The 18,949-nt window shown below is 44.8% G+C and overlaps 2 protein-coding genes across 4 annotated transcripts in view; one reads left to right on the top strand and one right to left on the bottom strand.

The window, feature by feature from the left end:
• The window catches only part of LOC126529031 (uncharacterized), a 28,136-nt gene extending 26,524 nt beyond the window's left edge, over positions 1-1,612 (bottom strand). The window contains exons 1-2 of the mRNA XM_050176636.3: positions 1,479-1,612; positions 243-409 (exon numbers count right to left, since the gene is read on the bottom strand). Of these exons, the coding sequence (XP_050032593.2) occupies positions 243-409; positions 1,479-1,576 (265 nt within the window). The 5' untranslated portion in view covers positions 1,577-1,612. The remainder of the gene's footprint in view (positions 1-242; positions 410-1,478) is intronic.
• A 101-nt stretch (positions 1,613-1,713) lies between these two features.
• LOC126529030 (uncharacterized) overlaps positions 1,714-18,949 on the top strand; it is an 84,559-nt gene continuing 67,323 nt past the window's right edge. For 2 of the 3 annotated variants that reach the window (XM_055069570.2, XM_055069567.2), the window contains exons 1-3: positions 1,714-2,064; positions 6,577-6,783; positions 17,016-17,402. In XM_055069570.2, the coding sequence (XP_054925545.2) occupies positions 2,034-2,064; positions 6,577-6,783; positions 17,016-17,402 (625 nt within the window). In that variant the 5' untranslated portion in view covers positions 1,714-2,033. The remainder of the gene's footprint in view (positions 2,065-6,576; positions 6,784-17,015; positions 17,403-18,949) is intronic. The other variant, XM_055069568.2, reaches the window with a different exon arrangement.

Genomic DNA, 18,949 nt, shown 5'->3' with positions numbered 1-18,949 from the left:
GCATTGCATTCCATGTGAAAATGAATCCGTACCAACTTGCCCAACTTTCGGTTTAACTGATAAGGAAATGGACATAATAGTGATGGACAGACAGAGCAAACTTGGATTCAAGTTTTAAACTGCTGCTGAGGAAAAGGAAGGGAGAGATGAGAAGGAAGGTGTACACACAGTCACTGATCACTTCAGGTCACACATGCATCTCCCTAACTTTTATTAGCGACTGCAGCTAATGAAACAAGCACCTTGCAATTGTTCCTCCAGCTGGGACACACCCGCCTCGAACTCGACGAGCAGCTTGCCAACAGCATTGTAGCACTGGGCTCCCGTGAGGTGCACATACTCTGGCGGCGCAGCTGTGAACCGCAGCAGCGGGTTGGTGTCGGCCGTGTCCTCGGGCACCTCAGGCACCCTGCGCAGTGGCCAGAGATGTACTTGATTTTACACTGCTCAAATGCTCCCCTGTGGCAGTAGTGCTATCTGTTGCTGAATACGAAGTTGGGGGTTTGATTGCCGCAACTCTAGTGGGTGGGATTGGAATGCAACTGCTCACATTTGCTGCATCCCTTACCTAATAAAGCATCTGCATCTGTTCTGCTTTTTTTTTTCGAAATCTTTTTTTAATTTGAAGACACACAGACGTCAACAAGCCAACAAGCAATCATACGCCCTGAACAGAGGTTCACAAGAGTGGTTTGTGGCAACATCATTTGATTTTGCCATTTGGCTTTTTAGCTATGTTACAGGCTAGTATCGGCAAGTGTGGTTGACAAAGGGCGAATGCAATACACAAACTATAGAGCATATTATTCAGACATAGCAAATATCTTTGGAAGAAGCAGTTGTCAGGCAGTGCATCTTGATTAAAGGCTTGAGATGATGATGACAAAAGGTCATATACTGCACCATGAGGTTAATAATTGTTGACACCTACCTAGCATCTGCCTAAAAAACGGTTGGCACCTTGTTTTCTCCCTCATAACATCGTTAATAACGATACTGTGTCCACACTCCAACAGACATCGGCTAATTCTTACGTCCTGTAAGCCAGTGAAAAACACGTTCACTCGAGTTGTTCAATTCTTCGCGCAGCACTAATATAGTCAATATGCTGAGCCATAGGCAGTGGCTAAGCAACGGCCGGTAGGCGAGTTAGTGAGCAGTTTCGGTGGGCCTTCAAGGTTTTATTAAATTGTCCTTTCTTCGCGATCGCGTATATTTTGAGTGGGTTAAACTGAGAGCCTATGAACACGCTAGCTTGCTCGCACGCATCCCATCACAGAGGCAAGGTAATTAATTAAGCATAACGATTGGTTCTAGCGTTTGCTGAAAGCGGCGGTATTCGTTTCCGCTTTTTTCCGGACACAGTGGAGGCGAAACTGCGTTGGTTTTCTTCAGGCGTGCTGACGCTCACAAAGGTCCGGTTAGGGGTTCGCTTCAGCACATGAGAGCGCATTGTGTAAAGGCTTGCGGACACTTACAGAACAATATACTTGTGTCTTTTCTGAGTGTTGGCTACGCCAAATCGCCGCGCCGCAGCGATCACGGCTCTGCGCGAAGACCACATGAGCGCGGCCATGTTTGAGTTACAGACCGGCAAAGTTGAGGCATGTTGAGGCGTGAAGAACAGCAACTTTCAGTAATTGCAGGCAATGTAGACCCGTCACTTTGTGTCTACCGGTCGTAATTTATTTAAATGGGACGGGTGTGCCTGCGCTACGGGTGAGATAATATCATATTTAAACATGTTCTGTCTGTGTCTTACATTGTAGCCAATAATAGCCAGTCCGCAGCCATAACTCCTCCGTTTCTGTAGTTTCTGTAGCTCATGCTTGGCTCATACTCTAGCAACTAGAATATACTCTATCATGTATTCTAGTATTTTCTAGTTCACTAGCCATGTTTGAGCTTTACCGCCGCAGGCACATGCTTCTTTGTTGTTGTTGTACTTCTCGTTCTAAGGCATCCTGCAGTCCTATCTTTCTCTATGGTCGTACCACCACCACCACCGTGGAAGGTACAGTTTCCCTTCTCTAATGTGCTGCCGTAACGCATTTGGAAAAAAAGGTGAGAGTTGTACGTCTTGGAGTTTTGTACGATTGCCTGTTCTTTTGCTGACACTTGTAGGAAAGATTGCGAATTCGTGCGGTACAAAATGATCTCAAAATGCGAGCTAGCGCGAAACAGTTGCCGTAGTCTCGCAGAGATCGCAGATCCAACTATTCGCGTCTTCGATGAGCACTACTGCAGTTCCTATGTGCTGCCCTTAGTTGAAACTATTAACAGAGTACCACTGTTAGTAGAGCGCAACAGGCTTGTGTTTAGCCGCGATGTCAGAAAGGTGGCACCTCCTACGCGCCAACACATGCATGTGCACTGAACTGTTAGCGCTGCAAATGCTGCCTTGTGGGTCTTTTTTTCTTTTTTTTTTATACGCCTTTATTCTCATATGCGGAGGTCACGGGACAGTTGTGCTATTGTGCTCAGTAGTGGCCACACACGTGACAGCATTCCTTTCCTCACTGTTTGTGCTGACCACTCCAGCTGGGGCATCAACACTTTCCGTTTGTTGCACTCAGATAATGACAGTGTTTCCTTTACTTAAATATTCTTAGCAGACCTTATGCGTGAGCTGTGCAGTTATGTCATGTTATGTGTGCGCGGTGAACGAGCGCGTAAACTTACTTCCCTGCTGCCATCGCTTAGCACTTTCAAAAGTAAACACGTATGAGTGCACGAATCAGCTCATCCGTCTGTTATACACACGGCCCCTGCTTTCGTTGTTCATACATCATGTGCGTAACTCTGCATTCGTGATTGACATCGTGAAAACACCAAGAAGGCAGATGACACAGGCACTGTGCCTGGCTTAATTTTTTATCTGTGCTGTTTTTAGGATAAATTACGACCTACAGTGTTTAAAAATGGTGATGGGAAACCGAAATGAAATCAGTCTGGTGGGTGGTGCCAGTATACGATGCCGCCAGAGCGAAACATGACGCTCACTTCATGCCGCCTGCAGCAGGGAACGACCGTGTGTTTGCAGTATCGCCTATTAAAAGCATGCATTACGTTTCCAACGACACTATGCCACAGGTTCTGTGAAACGTATAGGTGAAGATGCTTATCGCAGTAGGGTTGGCTTCGATAGCTGTGAATGCAATGTGCAACTGCCAAAGAGATTTGCTTGTATCAGAGTGGGAAACCAAGTGCGTTCCATCATTTTTACTTCACACAGGCAGATGAGTACTGCCGTGGCAAGCACCTACTACTTTCAATTCTGTGTGCGTCACACCTTTTCTTGTTCACTTAAGATCTAGCGGCTGCAAAACATTTGCAGTTTGGCGATTTACTGAACACTGGTGGCAAAAGATCTTAATTTCTGGGAACGTACAAAAGAGACCCTGGAACGATTTCGACAATATTCAACAAACACACCGAGTTCTTAGGGTAGGCCCTTCTGATCGTTAAGTGACACATTTAAGCGCTCCTCACAAGGCACATAATATGTTATAAGTAGGGGTGTGCAAACAGCAATTTTTGAGACTGAATCACATGCAAATTCTCTGCTGCAGCATAATGGTGACCACGTCTTTTTAGCTGTTTAAAATGTTCTGCACTTGGTTACGCCAATATTATCTCAGTGTTTGGTTGGTTGAGCTCTGGGCCACCATGTGGCTGCACTGCGTGCAGGTCACTCATGTTTACGCCCCCGCCTATCCATAAAAATGCCCAGCTAGCCTGCGTTTATTTATTTTTTATTTATTTATTAGTACCTCAAAGGCCCCATTGAAGGGGTATTACATGAGGGGGTGGATCGACGGCCAGGCTGATAGTGTTTAGGTTGGAGAGGCTTTGCATGCTTGCTCCAAGTCACCGGAAGTAGACGTCGTGTGTCACATCATAACGAAGTACCAGTAAAGGCAGAGTTGCATGGCAAATGACTTGAAGAGGAAAAGCATGGCTAATGAGGAGGGTAACCTGTAATTGTCCGTGCCTCTCGAAGCATGAGACGCTTCGCTTAAATTGTGGTGCAAATGTTTTACTCTAGCTGCACTCTATGTGTCCACAAAATTTGTCCACACCATTCGAGGGACCCATTAACTGGTAAAAAGGAAGCGTAAATGCATTAAGTCATTTCTTCTGTTCTTGGTCACAAACGTTGGCTTTGGAAAACCGTACAAAACACGATCGTATCACCGAGCTTCTACTGTACTTGCAATATCGTGCAAGTGTGAATTGTATGTTACATTTTTACCCATTGATACTAGCATCACACTGTCTACGAAGTACACAAAATTGTCATCAGTGCCGCTTAACAAGCTTTTCATGGTGCGTTCTTGGGGCCTCTTTAAATGTGGGACTGGCAAGCCCAATTGCACAATTTTCGTGCCTAATTTAGGCAGTTGCAGGGGCATTTTTAGCAATCGGATTGCAGTCCACTACAGTGCCCATGTTCATGTGATATTCATTCCTGTAAAGGCACAACAAATAAATGCTTATCCATGAGGTATGCCCTCAAAAGGCTGAATGTGTGATAATATACTAAGTCATGATAAATTCTGTTAATTAGATGACTCACTCAGCTGTATTGGTGATCTCCAAATATACGTCTGTCTAATTGAAGTTACGAATATGTGTAGGCAATAGACAATGAAGCCGGAAGAAGCATAGAGCAAAATAATTATTTTGATTGCAGAAATGTTGAATTAGGAAAAGGCAAATTAAAAGATAATATGCCACGGGGGCGGTCACATCTTCCAGATTATCTGTGTAGTGCTTTACTTCTTAAGGTTCTGTTTAATTAATTGGTTAGCCCTTTGGGCAATTAAACCATCCTCCCTCTTCTTTTTGTAAGTGTACATTAGTCCTAAAAGTGTTGGCACATTAGCCCTAGAAGTGTTGGCCGGTGTTGCTGGCGCCTTGATGGTGGAGGTGGAACGTCCTTTTATGAGCTTTAGGTCAGACCACTTATTAATAAAAGGTTAGCAGTTGTAATAAAACTCAATAGGATCTATAGATTTCATGTTGTACAAGCCTACTTGCCAACCTCCAGTGATGACGATGGAGAAAATAGAGCAGTTTTATGAGGATGTTGAATTAGCATTGAGAAAAGTGCAAACTCAATTTATTATACTCATGAGTGACATTAATGCAAAAGTGGGGGGGAAATTGGGTGGGAGAACGGGCAACTATGGCATTAACTCTAGAAATAGTAGACAAAAGATGTTGGTAGAGTTTGTGGAAAGGAATCGCCTTCGAATTATGAATGCCTTCTTCCAGAAGCGCAATAACATGAAGTGAACCTGGAAAAGACCTAATTGGGAAACAAGAAATGAAATAGATCTTGTTCTCTGTGCCGTGTTACAAGTATGTAACATGGCACTGTGTTACAAGTATGTAAGCTATCTCAAGCAACAAAGAACCAAATAAAGGAATGACAGACCGTGAAAGTACGCATACTGCAGACATCATCAAATTGCTATCATTCAAAAGAAAAGTGTACAATAATTGCATTCTACTGGTACTAGTTAAGAACTGCACAACGAGCAACAGAGCGAAAAAGGTTAAGTGTAACTTGTAGAGACGGGACGAGAGCAAGCAAGGGTCATGGCCAGGTTGCCATGACCAGGTCATGTAATGCATAGGGCAGATAATTGGTGGTCTATTATAGTTACAGATTGGGCACTGAGGAAAGGAAGGTACTACTGAGGCTGGCAGAAAGTAGGATGGTGAAATTAAGAAATTTGCAGGCACAACTTGAAATCAGCTAGTGCAAGACAGAGGTAAGTGGAGATCATTAGGATAGGCTGCCCAAGATCGTTGAAGAGCGGCACATGCCCAGTGACCCTAGCTTTGATCCCATTTCCATCAGCACAGCAGCCAGATGTTTTGCCCATTTGACCATAGACTACTCAGCGACCCAAGATGGCAGGAAAGAGGTTAGGTGCGTGTGCGCACGTGCATGCAAGCACACATGCACACACACATGCATACAAACACACACACACTCAGTGCTAACTGGGTGACATTCTTAAATAATGCTATTGCATTAAAAATGAACTTTGGCAAGAAATGTAATGTGTTTGCCAGCTAAATAACGGTCAATTGGGGCTACTGAATGGGCCCCAATAGAATTGACGTGCAATTCTGCACAGCACATAGCTAGGTAGTGTGATGAAATAGAAAATTTACAGGCATTGGATGATATCAGCTGGCTCAAAACATGGGGTGATTGGGTACCCTAGAGTGTACATTAAATAGGCTGATGGCATTGATCTTAGTATCCTGCAATCACTTTGCATTAGTTAGACTCCACCAATGGCTTTGAAATGTATGGGATGAAAAAAAGTTGGATATACATTCTGCTGTCATAAGCCTTGCACAGAAATGTCCCCGCTCTCATGTATGCAGTGTGGATGGTCCCTTGTTGCCTTTTAGGAATACTGAACCAAAAGGGTTATGTTGTGTTCCACAACTGTGTACTTTAAAGTGCCCCTCCATTTATTCTATTGATGGATTTGCTGCTTGTTCTCGATGCTGTAGCAGGACTGCAACCACTCCCATTATTTTCTGCAGGCCTCAGAAATGCCATAAGCCTAGCTGAATGTATCACTGCCAAAATGGCATGCCACACCCCTTCCAAGGTCATCGGTCAGGTTGAAGTCGGCACGCAGTGCAGCTTGCCTCTGGCTGACAAGTCTGTTGGGTGCTGCTTCAGACCAGGCAGCGAGTCGAGGAGTGTGCAGACTACAGAGACTGTAGATCAGTCAAGCTACACCTCAGGTGAGCAGTGACCGGCACTTCTCTTACATTTGCTTGGTTGTGTGAGTTTGTGGTAAATAGCCAAGTCTGCCTAGCAGGGTACGACCTGCTCAAGTGTGTATGACATTCCGCTGCTGAGGATACATTACCTGGTTTGTGATTCTTGTCTGCATTCTGATTGGTGGCAAAATGCAAAACTACTCTCTACTGAACACATTGAAGCACCTTAGGTGGTAGAGCTTAATCCAGAGCCCTCTTGCCCTGGTGTTGTTGTAGCCCTTACGTTGCTTTACGATAACGTTAAACCCAGCGAGTCTCTTAGTAATGCCTAAATAAGTAGGTTAGTGTGAAAATGTGAATACAGATCAATAGGAATGTAAGTTGACCCCTGTGTTTAAGGTGAATAAAATTCCAACAAAATTCTTTAATGCAGTTAACTACAACACATACTTTATTTTATCAATATGCTCATTCACTGAGGTGAAAACCACACCGGAACTGTCGTGATTCTTGTTCCGAGACAGCTTTGAGTTATGACATCCCCGCAGCACATGACTAAGCAGGACTAGGCTTACACAACACTGCCATCAGGCAATGAGCAGCATGTACTGGGCATCTGAGGTGCACGCCAGCTATCACTTCAGCCGACCTGTAGGTCTCTTGAGGTGACTGTTGGTCATACTCATTTTTATCTTCTCCAGTCGATAGCAGCTTCAGTTTTTTTTGCGCTGTGTTTGTGGACTGCAGTGGTCGACGAGACCTCTTCCGTAGCACCAATTTATCCCAGCGGACAGTTGTTGTTTCACAGCACTCTTGTTACAATGTGCTAAAACCTCGTCCACCTTTGCCGATGCGAAAAGTCAAGCCTTTTCACTTTGAGAAGCGAGACACAAGTGAGCAAGTTCAATTGCCTTTGCAATGAATTAAATCTGCTTTTATCAGTAGAACTCGTGCATGGTGTTCAGAGAGAAATTCCACCACAATGTCTTCAAGTGCACTGTCAACAAGGTAGCCGTTGCGCAACAAAGCTTCCAGGGAAAATCGAAATTTACACTGTTTCTAATTCTGTTCACAGAAACCAGATGGTGCTGCCACAGTCCTGCTGCACGCTTCCACCCATTTTATCACATTGTCTGCAAAGGCAGTAATAAAGTCAAGCCCGGAGATGTTATCTTTTTTTCCCCCAGCTGTATTGATACACGTTTGCACAAAGGTTGCAAAGTTGGCATTTTGGCCACAGTAACAACCATAATTGTGACGCTTTCTCCATTTTGACAACTACAAACAACAAAGCTTCTTTATTTTGGTTCACAGCATACATGACAAACACAGGAAGATTGTGCTGAAGGTATTTTGCAACACCTGACCAAGGCCGAGCTTCTCCTTGGTAATTCAGTTGCATGCAGTTGGAGCATAAGATTTGCAGAATGGTTTACATAATGTTTACTGACACTAAGTGGAATTTGAATCTGCTCTTTGTCACAGCATATTAATAATACAGTCGCTGACTAATTGTTTCGCACACCCAAATATTTGGACTCTGCCACGCTACAGGAACATGCTCCATAGAGTCAGTGTATAACAACCAAAGTTTGGCATGTTTCAAACTCTTCTAGTTCAACTTTTGAGACTTTTTCTCTCGATCAAAATCAAAAGCCACTGTAAACACACACAATACACTGTCACTTTGTTTTTCTGCGGACTATTCCTGTGTTGCATCTCGCATGCCAATTCACAACTTCTGTTTCAAGTACAGCCTCGATAGCAGGCACCGCTTGCTGCACCCTCCTGCAAGGCTTCACGCTGTCGTTGCTGTTGGCGCTTGTCGGTCGCATATCGTTAGTTGTACTATTTGTATAACCTGTAGCGTGCATTGTGGTTTGCTTCAGCTGCGTACCCTAATGCTAGGCTCAGCCGCTTAAACAACCATTCGTCTGCAGTGGTTTCATTGGCAGCTGCTAGTGATGATGCCAACACCGCCTTTGTCATCCGCTTTCAACTTGACAAAAGCCCTGAATCGGCGAAATTATAGCACCTTGACGATAGAAAAGAGGGCCACAATTATCAGGCAACAGCAAAGTGGCCGATCACAAGCGGACATCACAAAGAGAGTCGAAATCTCAAAGCAGACAATATCAGACTATCTAAAAAACAAGGTGAAGATTTTAAAAGCTGCTGAGGAATCTTCTGGATCCCAGCAGAAAAATGCCAGCCAAGGTGCCCACCCAAAACTTGAGGAAGCTATTCTGGTGTGGCTGAAAGCCATGATCGGCATTTAAGTACCAGTGCCTGGTGATGTATTAAATAAAAAAGCAGAAACCCTTTCACTTTAGATGATCATTGAGGGTTCATCATTTATCTTCGTCATTCATCTCAAAACGTCTCCTGTTTCTCCACTGCAAAAGCTATTGCTGCGGTTCTTTCACAAAAAAAAAAGGGAGGGAGGGGCTTACAACTACACCCTATGTTGAAACTACATGAAGCCATACTGCGAGCCAAACAAGACCACAAGTTTTCAGGAGTTTTATTCAATAAGAAGCTGAACTTCCTAGTGCACACAGATAGCCTGAAGATTAAAGTAAGCAAGGCACCTATCACGAAGGGCTAATGGCAGATTTGGAATAAAAACAGCGTGAAATAATATTACATTATACCAAAAAGCTAAGCATTAGGTGCTTTGGAATCGCCCTCATCTACTTTGTAAAATTGCCTTTCAAGAAAAGTAGTTTCACCCGAAAGACGAAGCATTACTCGCAATAGCAAATTAGAGGACAGTTATACGAAGTAAGGATAGTAGTTTTATCGGTTGTATAAAATTGTAATCATTAGCTTACTAACTAAATTAACAAGTGTGGTGTCACACACGCACAAACAAGCATGAACACATTTCGATCAGCACGTGCACTTGCTGTCAGAGCGCTGGAGTGAGGAAGCTCGGTAGCAGCAGTGGGCGAATTGACTTTCATGCTGCCTCGCTTCAACGTAAACTAAGCTGCGAAAATACAGCATACACGAAGCTATCAGCACTCAGCGCCTGCCTCTGTCCCCGTTGCAAATCGCTTTCAAGATAGGGCCTGTGCGACTGCACTAGCCACACCATACACAACAGCCACCGTAGTAGAACCCCTTCCCCCCAGTTGCCTTGCGCGCTACCGAAGATGGAACATTTTAATGTGACAGCGTTAAGGAGCTCGTGTCGCAGAAAAGCCGGTGTCGTCGGCGTCAGCGGCGTTGGCCGTGAGCGATAATTCCCAGCAGGCACTTCATAAATAAAAAACATCTTGCAAGATGGGCTGGTGGGAATCGAACCAGGGTCTCCGGAGTGTGAAACTGAGATGCTACCACTCAGCCACGAGTTCGTTCCTTCAGAACAGGACAAAATCGCCTCTAGTGAACGCGGTGTCGCCTTAGAAACGTGCCGTAGAAAGTTGTACTGCGGTGTATATCGGTAATTATGACCATGTAACTTACAGAAGTCGCAGTTTCACGAGTAGCGAAGTACGTTTCCGCTACGTTTCTTCTGCGCTCTGCGCACACGCAGAGCCATCTTGCGGCAAACACATAAGACCCCCTCCTCGCAATGTACGGTGCTGCCCCGACACGTGGCGCGCCACTCACCCCATGATCGTGTCCGCCTTCATGGCGCGTCGGGGCCTGGCTATCTGTGCCGATCGCGACGTTTGGCTGGCGTAGCGCGTTTGAGTAGGCGGTGCGAACGGGGTGCGATAACGCTATCGTGTTCCACTCTTGAAGGCGAAGCTTAAGCGTCCTCCTATTTTTTTCCCAGTTTTCCTCCCTTGCGCGTATGCAATTGAGCCACCATCGTCGGCTCACCCTCGCACGCTTTCAGTCGCACATACAGCTTACGGCGATGATTTTATTGCCCTTGGACTTTGTACGGGACATCACGGCACTGCCGGCATAAATGTCCCTGAGGTGTCTGCGTAATTGCTATATCAATAATAAACCAGAGTAGTTCATAACTCCGGCTTCTCCATATGGCCTTTTGGTGAAGTGCATTTCCAGTGTTACGTTTCAACTGGGCCAAGGACATTAATTAGACGATTGCCACGAGGCAAACCCAGCCATTCATCAATGCATACCCAGAAGTCAACGCAGCATTGACACCAACTACTCACAATTCCACAAAAGGCCCCCACCCCCTACCAATACTTGACAGCCAGAACTAATGATGGAAAAGGGCCAACGTCGAATGTTGCCATGGGAACAGCTTTGACCTTGAATTCCCAGGTACCCATACAGTCATCTATTCTCGGTCATCTATAGCATCGGAGGTGGATTGCAGCAGAATGAAGTGATATCGTGGGTGGGGTATCGCAACCGATTTAACGATTGTGATTGGCCACGATACAGTCGTCAGATTCTCTAGTCAAGTCGCCTAGGGAAGACGGCGGTATTAAAAGCGGAGACTTCTTGTGCAGATGCTGACGTGTCCTTATGTGAATTCAGCCATTTAATATGCTCCTGCAAGGAGTGGGCTTCTGTATCTGGAGGCAGTGTAACTAATGTAAAATAAACCCTTTTTCCTTCATTCCTACTACTGGACGTACTCATTGTTGGGCTTGGTGGTTTCCTCGCCCAAACACCACCTCAAGCCGCAGCACCAGGCACTTCACCCGCACTGTCAAGAGGTTAAAGCAAATTGTATTTATAAAAAAATGTCTTGGGCAACATTTCAAAATTTCTGACTCACTATTGCAGAATGCATGTTTTTGTGATTGCTATCACTAATTAAAGGTCTACAGGCACTATTACTAAAATTTCCATGCACTGGAAAATTTGAGTATTGGAGTAATCTGCTTTAAAATTCAGCTTAAGACGTTAGTAAAGACAGTTGCAGTACAGCAGCTCGTGTTAGTTTGTTGTGGTTCCGAAGTACGCTGCCATATTTCGTTATTCCGTCAAAATTCAAATTGGCCTGCTCCAAGCTTCTTCAAAATGAAATTTTGTCTGCTCAAAAGTGCTCTAACACTTAATTTTACTTGCTCCAAAATTTGCACCTAAATGAATTTGGGCAGTCTCACCCCTGATAGAGCTACCCGAGACCATTGAGGCCGGATATGTCAAGATCTGTGTCAAGCCATATGTGCCTAACCAGCTTCGATGTTTTAAGTGCCAAAGATTCGGCCACAGTTCCCAGAACTGTCGAGGCCAATTGACTTATGCTAAGTGTAGTGCCCACGAACACACCTCTGAAACATGTGAAAACACTGCACACTGTGTGAATTGTGATGGGGGGCATGTCACATACTTGCAGTCCTGCCCGTCATGGAAGAAAGAGAAAGAAATAGTCACAATAAAAGTCAAGGAGAACATCTTGTTTAAGGAGGCACGCAGGCAGGTATCCTACCTGCCAAAGAATAGCTTTGCTGAAGTGGCGTATCAAAGGGTAGCTTGAAAATCCAGACCCAGTGGACAACCGCTGTAAGCCGTTGTAAGCCGTTGTCCACTGGAAGCCAACCGGCCCCCCAGCGGATGCAGCCGGCACTGCTCCACCATCCAAGAAAAGTCCATCAACTGGGCTGGTGTCCTCCCGTGTTTGTTCTTTGGAGGCAAAACCTTTCCCGCGAACAAACCGCTCGCAAGACCGGGTGGCCAGCGCCCCGATAGACACAACCCACGATGGACACAAGCCACAGCCAGGCAGCACTGCCAGCATCTAAGAAGTGGCGAGATTCTCGCGATCGCTCCAAAAATGTAAAGCTGTGTATCACAGGGCCTGTTGAAGGTTCTGTAACCTAAATTTAATTTCCTTAACACCCACCGCAAGCCTCTTCTCAATATGAACATGCAAATATTACAGTGGAATGTCCGGGGACTTCTCCGTAACCTTGATGACGTTAAAGAGCTCCTTCATAAATATAGTCCGAGGATGCTGTGTGTCTAGAAGACTCATCTGAAACAGGCGCACACAAGCTTATGAAGGCAACATGACATTTTTTGCGAAGACGCGACGACGCTACCCGCCTCTTCGGGCGGTGTGGCTATAATAGCAGATAAGGGTGGATGCTTCTCACATTTTCCCAGGTGGAAAGTCAACACAGCCAAATAGGAGCTCATTCGAGAGCTCACACATTTAGACTGAGACCACATTGCTGCGTTTGATAACGACAATACTAGCTTATTTTACAGGTTTTATCATTGACGCTGCTGAAGAATGCATACAGCAAAACTAGTGAACTGGCTAATAAGCGCTCTTGCCTTGGCAGAACGCCGAATGCGAAAAAGCATGTAAAAAAACAAAACAAAGTCTGGTGATTGCTTCGTGACTCTCCAACAGCCGAACACCTGATTAACTTTAACAAGCAATATCACAGGGCAGGAGAATGTGTCGACATGCTAAGAGAGAGAGTTAAGAAAAGTACATCTCCAGTATAAATTCATAAAATGATGAAATTAAAGCCTGGAGTAAGGTAAATAAACTATAGACCGGGAGTCGCACCCCCTATCCTGAGTAAGTAACCAAGGTGATAGCCTGGAAGACCAGGCAGGTTGTCATAGTCAAACACTTTGAATATATCTCAAGTGCATCACACTATAGAGAAACTTTCCTGAGGTTCAAAGAGCTACAGCCCCTTAATTGCAAAAATTCATAAAGTGAGGCTTTCAATTGTATCATGTGTGAAATGATTAGTTACCTACATCCTTAAGCAGTGAAAACACTCCTGCTCTTTTTAATGCCATGTGGGTGGCTGGATATATTCCGTCCTGATGGAAAGAAGCCATAGTCATTCTGATACCTAAACAAGGCAAGGGCCCGCCCACAATAGGTAGGTAGGTCCACAATAGATCACCTCGTTCGCATCAAGGCAAACATCATAGATGCATTTTTACATAAGCACATTTGTACATAAGCACAGAGAAAGTGTACAACACAACATGATGCTTAGGGGTTCTGCGAAATCTTTCCACGTTGGGAGTCCGTGGAAATATGTGTAGTCGAAAGCTGCTTGACCATTTGACGCAGGTTGCCTTAATGATGCTAGTAGGGTGAGGTAGCTGATTGGCTGCCCAGGGTGCATCATCGATAATTTTTCCAACTTCATGGTAAACAAATGTTCATAATAGTTGGAATGTTAGTTAATTTGTTTCTATAAAAATCAAGTAGCAGAAAGAGAAAGCACAAGGACAATTCCGCACTTCTGGCACAAAGCAGGTGTCGTCTACTTGTGTTACAATGTGCTCCGTGTAGAGGAGAGCGCCATGCAAAATGTTGATCTCTATATATCTTTTCGCAAGCTCCATGGTTCGCCCTTGTTACATTGTGGGCTGCAAACCTAAAGACTGGCAATATGTCAAGCTGCAACATTGCATCCCTCTGGAAGGCAGCAGACGAGAGGAGTGGCTGCAGTGCATCAGAATGTTACTATCCAATTGGCACCAGGATTTGTGTGTTTGCGGCCGTCGCTTTATGCTGGAGTATTACTACCACAATAGTGTTTCGTGTGTTCGGTATTTGGGTAAACGCAAGTGGATTGGGCCTGGCCATTTGACCGTACCATTTCATTTCGGGTAGAAACGTGAATGGTGTGTGTGGTGCAGCCACCTGGTGGCGCAGAGCTCAACCTAACACAGTAGCAGTAACAAAGTATATTTGTCTATGTTGCTGGTGTAAATTTTTCACAGGAACGTAATCTTGAACACATTGTTTTTGTAGATGTTTAAAATATTTCACAATTAGTTAGAGTAATATTAGCTCTTTGTTTTGCTGGTTAAGCTCTGCGCCACCAGGTGGCTAAAGCTCCTTTGTCAGATTGAGTTTATGCCTCCACCCATCCGATGAACGTCCAGGTCACCTGTATTTACCGGAATACTGGGCACACTCGGTGCTGCGATAAAATGCTCGCAACGCATGCTGCTTGATAGCTCTCGCTAGGGGTCGACAGCCAAGCAGCTCTGGCGGAGAGGTTGGAAAGGCTTCGCGTGTGCCCCCCTGAACAACCGCTAGTAGATGACACGATGTGCCATTATGATGCAAGCAGAGCCAGTGAAGGCAGAGCTTAGCTCCGATCACTCAGCAAGCAAATTGAGGAGAAATGTATGGCTATGGAGGAGAATAACCTGTAATCGTCAGTCACTCTCTTAATACGAGGCGACTAACGCAAATTATGGTACGAATTATTAACTTTAGCTGTACCCTATGCGTCTACAAAACTCATCCGAACCGTTTCAGGGGCCCTTTAACCATATGAAGGCAAAATGTCTGAAGACAATGAACCTTTTAAAAATGTTGTCATGCACAACGTAGGGTAGTGATTGAAAATGCCTCCTGAACTTGTACACAAGCCTTGTCTGCTCTCGCCTTGACTGTGGTGCTGTAGTCTTATCATTCTGCAACGCCAAGCGCACTGAAAATCCTAGACCCTGTGCACCATTAAGCTTTGTGACTGTTGCCGTCGGACATGGCCTGTAGAAAGCCTCTATGTAGAATCAAACAAGTGGTCATTCCGTCTACAGAGATCATATTGCAGCTTCACATGTTATGCGAAAGTAAATTTGAATCCTAAACATCCTTGTTACACAACTGGTAACGATGTGTTCCGTGCCATATCTTTTAATAACCCTCAACTAGGGAGCCCTTCTTACTGCGTGTGAGGAATTTTAGTGAAGAAATGCATGTCCAACTTCTAAAACACCATCTAATGCTTCCAGAATGTGGCATCATTTGTTGAAGTCACTAAGCGTGCTCCTGAGATGCACATTCAAATGCACCTCCTTGAACTTCGGTTGAAGTACTTCTGCCCGGAGTTTTACACCAATGCGTCAAAGTCACAAGCCGGCATGTCTTACGCAACAGTCGGTCCATCCTTTTTAGAGTGCGACATGCTGCACTGCCAAACAAGTATATTTATGGCTGAAGCCTACGCGCTATTCCCGGCTGGGAAACACATCAAACAATTAAACCTAGAGAAGGCAATTATATTTACAGACTCTTTAAGCATTGTCAAGGCTTTAGTGTCGCTACAAAAACACAATAATCTTTTAATTATTGACCTTTATACACTCCTGTGTACAGTTTATGCATGTAAACAACTTGTCATAATATGCTGGGTGCCTGGGCACAGAGGCATCGAGGACAACATGCTCGCCGATGATATAGCCACATCCACTACAACAAAAGATTTGAACTCATTCATAGCTGTTCCCACTGTAGATTTGAAACCTTTCATTTGAAAAAAATTAGAGATTATTGACAATGCTTGTGGGGCGCCAATACCTTGAATAAGCTTAATCTAATTAAACCACAATTAAGAACTTCATTAATAACACAATGATGACCAACCGATTTGCTGTTATGTCTACTAAGAATAGGGCACACATATGGTACGCACAACTTCTTGCTGACTAATGGCATGAGTGTGTAAAATAATAAAGCATTAATGTCCACTTGAACGCTCCTGAGCAGACCTTCACGTTATGAACTCCTCGTAGGCAAGCGGGTGCATTGAGACGCTTGGCGCATTTTGATTTGGGCAGTTAGAGTGCAAGTAAGAGCTTGCATGGACAAGGAATGCGTGGAAAAAAAGCATTTCACCAAAGGAACTGTAATGCTTTCACATTCCCACACCTAAGCAGTCTTAAGTAAGCTTCTACCAATCTTTTTTAACCTCCCAGAGGAATTGCATATTTTTTTCTGCCCTATTTTGAAAGATGGTGCAGGTTTTGCGTGTTGTTGGGTTATATGCAGAAAAATACTGTATGTGCTAGCTGGCTCCTTGCAATTTCAACTTACGAAAACGTTGCCAAAGTTAGGCATGGCTTCCAGAAGAAACCCATTAATGAAGTCTCGTTTGAGAATTTTGTCGTGCTGGCAAATAATAAGTTTTGCAAATGTCAAATATGGCCTCCAGATCTCGAGTGCTCATTGAGGATCGGAGAGCAAGCTGGGTTGGATCTTCTTGACACTGTCGTTTAAGGATCAAAGAAATCCGCAACTGTCTTGGAACACTCCAGGTTCTCTCACTTGGTGATTTTTTACCTTTAGTAATTTTTTACCTTTCTGAAAAATAATTTATGCAGGTGGACTTTGTAAACAGTCATGAAGCATTCAGATGCAGAAATATTGACTAAGTCAAAAAGGACAACTAGGTATCATTTGTTCCATCATACCTGAAATCACCCTCAAGACCTCCCAAATGAAAAAGAAGAAAAGAATGCTCATCATTAGCTTTTTAGTATCTGTATTCATTTTTCTTGCATTTCATAATACTACTTTTGTTTCATTTGTGCAGCATCAAGACCTTCTGTTTCTCCATCAACAGCCAGTGGTGACCAGTCACAGCAGGGACACCTCTCCGAAGATCATCTCTGTGACTATGAGGCTGGTAAACTGTTACGTCTGGAACCTCGGGCCAGGGTCCATAATGGCGAGCGTTTGTTTAAGTGTGCTTTGTGCCCTAAGAGCTTCTTTAAAAAAGACCACCTGAAGAGGCACTTGTGCGTTCACACGGGTGAGCGGCCATTTCAATGTCCTTTATGCCTTCAGAACTTCACACGAAAGGCCAACCTGGAAACCCACCTGCGTATCCACACAGGTGAGAAGCCATGGCAGTGCCCTACATGCCCTCAAAGGTTCTCACATAAGTCCAGCATGAAAGACCACCTGCGCACCCACACAGGTGAGAAGCCATTTCAATGCCCTTCGTGCCCTCAAAGCTTCTCGCATAAGTCCAGCATGAAAAACCACTTGCGCACCCACACAGGTGAGAAGCCATGGCAGTGTCCTTCATGCCTTCAGAGCTTCTCGCATAAGTCCAGCATGAAAGATCACATGCGAAACCACACAAACGAGAAGCCATTTCAATGCCCTTCATGCCCTCAGAGCTTCTCGCGCAAGTATGTCATGCGGGAACACCTGCGCATCCACACAGGCGAGAAACCATTTCAATGCCCTTCATGCGTTCAGAGCTTCTCACGAAAGACCCACCTGAAAACCCACCTGCGCACTCACACAGGTGAGAAGCCGTTACAGTGCCCTTCATGCCCTCGAAGCTTCTCACAGACGACCCACCTGAAAGACCATCTGCGCACCCACACAGGCGAGAAGCCATTTCAGTGCCCTTCATGCCTTCAAAGATTTGCTGTAAAAAGCCACATGAAAGTCCACTTGCGTACCCACACAGGTGAAAAGCCATTTCAATGTCCTTCATGCCCTCAAAGCTTCTCGCATAAGTCCAGCATGAAAAAACACTTGCAAACCCACACAGATGAGAAGCCATTTCAATGCCCTTCATGCCTTCAGAGCTTCTCACGAAAGACCCACCTGAAAACCCACATGCGCACCCACACAGGTGAGGAGCTGTGACAGTGCTCTTCATGCCCTCAAAGCTCGTATAAGTCGAGCACAAAGGAACACTTGTGAATCCTCACAGATGAGGAGCCATTTCAATGCCTTTCATGCCCTCGAAGCTTCTTGCGCAACCAACATGAAGGAACACCTGCACACGCACACAGGCGAGGAGCCATTTCATTGCCCTTCATGAATTTAGAAATTCTCGCTGAAGAGTGCTATGAAGCAACACCTGAGCATTCATAAAGATGACCGACCATACCGTTGTGCCGTCTGCTCCAAGTACTTTGCACTGGCTGATTACTTGAGCAGACATAAGAGAACACGGCACTATGATACTGTAGAGTAGGTCAACAGCTATGTTGAACTAGAGTTACAGTTAGAAATGTATAAATATGGTGATTGCTGCAGCGTGTTCTGCAGCATCGAGTAGCATGTGTGTCTCTATGTCTCCAAGTGTGAAGAGAGCAAGGGCACTTTCTGCGAGTTCTCAGACACACCAGCAGAGACGACTGTGACAGCACGTTGATTCAGAGGCTGCGCCACCTGTATGAAAATATCTCGCACGTGATCAACGACCACCAGATTGCTACACATTTTAGTTTTGTATAAAGGTAGCACCCTACAAGTTAAGCGGGAGGAAATGTCATGTATGTGATAATGCCACATGCTGTCGATAGCATCTGCAAGTCAGTCTTCCAGGTAGTCACATGACCTGACAGCAATTGCTTATAAGGCTGGCATATTTCTCTTCTGGCACTTGCACTTGTACTTTTGTTCTTGCTGCACCATGTAGCAATAAACTGTTTGCTACTGTTCTACGTTTGCCTGCGAATTCCTACGACATAACAGTGTCGCCATGGCCTTTTGGCACCA

The sequence above is a fragment of the Dermacentor andersoni genome, chromosome 8 (genome assembly GCF_023375885.2).
Source record: "Dermacentor andersoni chromosome 8, qqDerAnde1_hic_scaffold, whole genome shotgun sequence".
Classification (NCBI taxonomy): domain Eukaryota; kingdom Metazoa; phylum Arthropoda; class Arachnida; order Ixodida; family Ixodidae; genus Dermacentor; species Dermacentor andersoni.
This window is presented reverse-complemented; position numbering and strand designations above follow the sequence as displayed.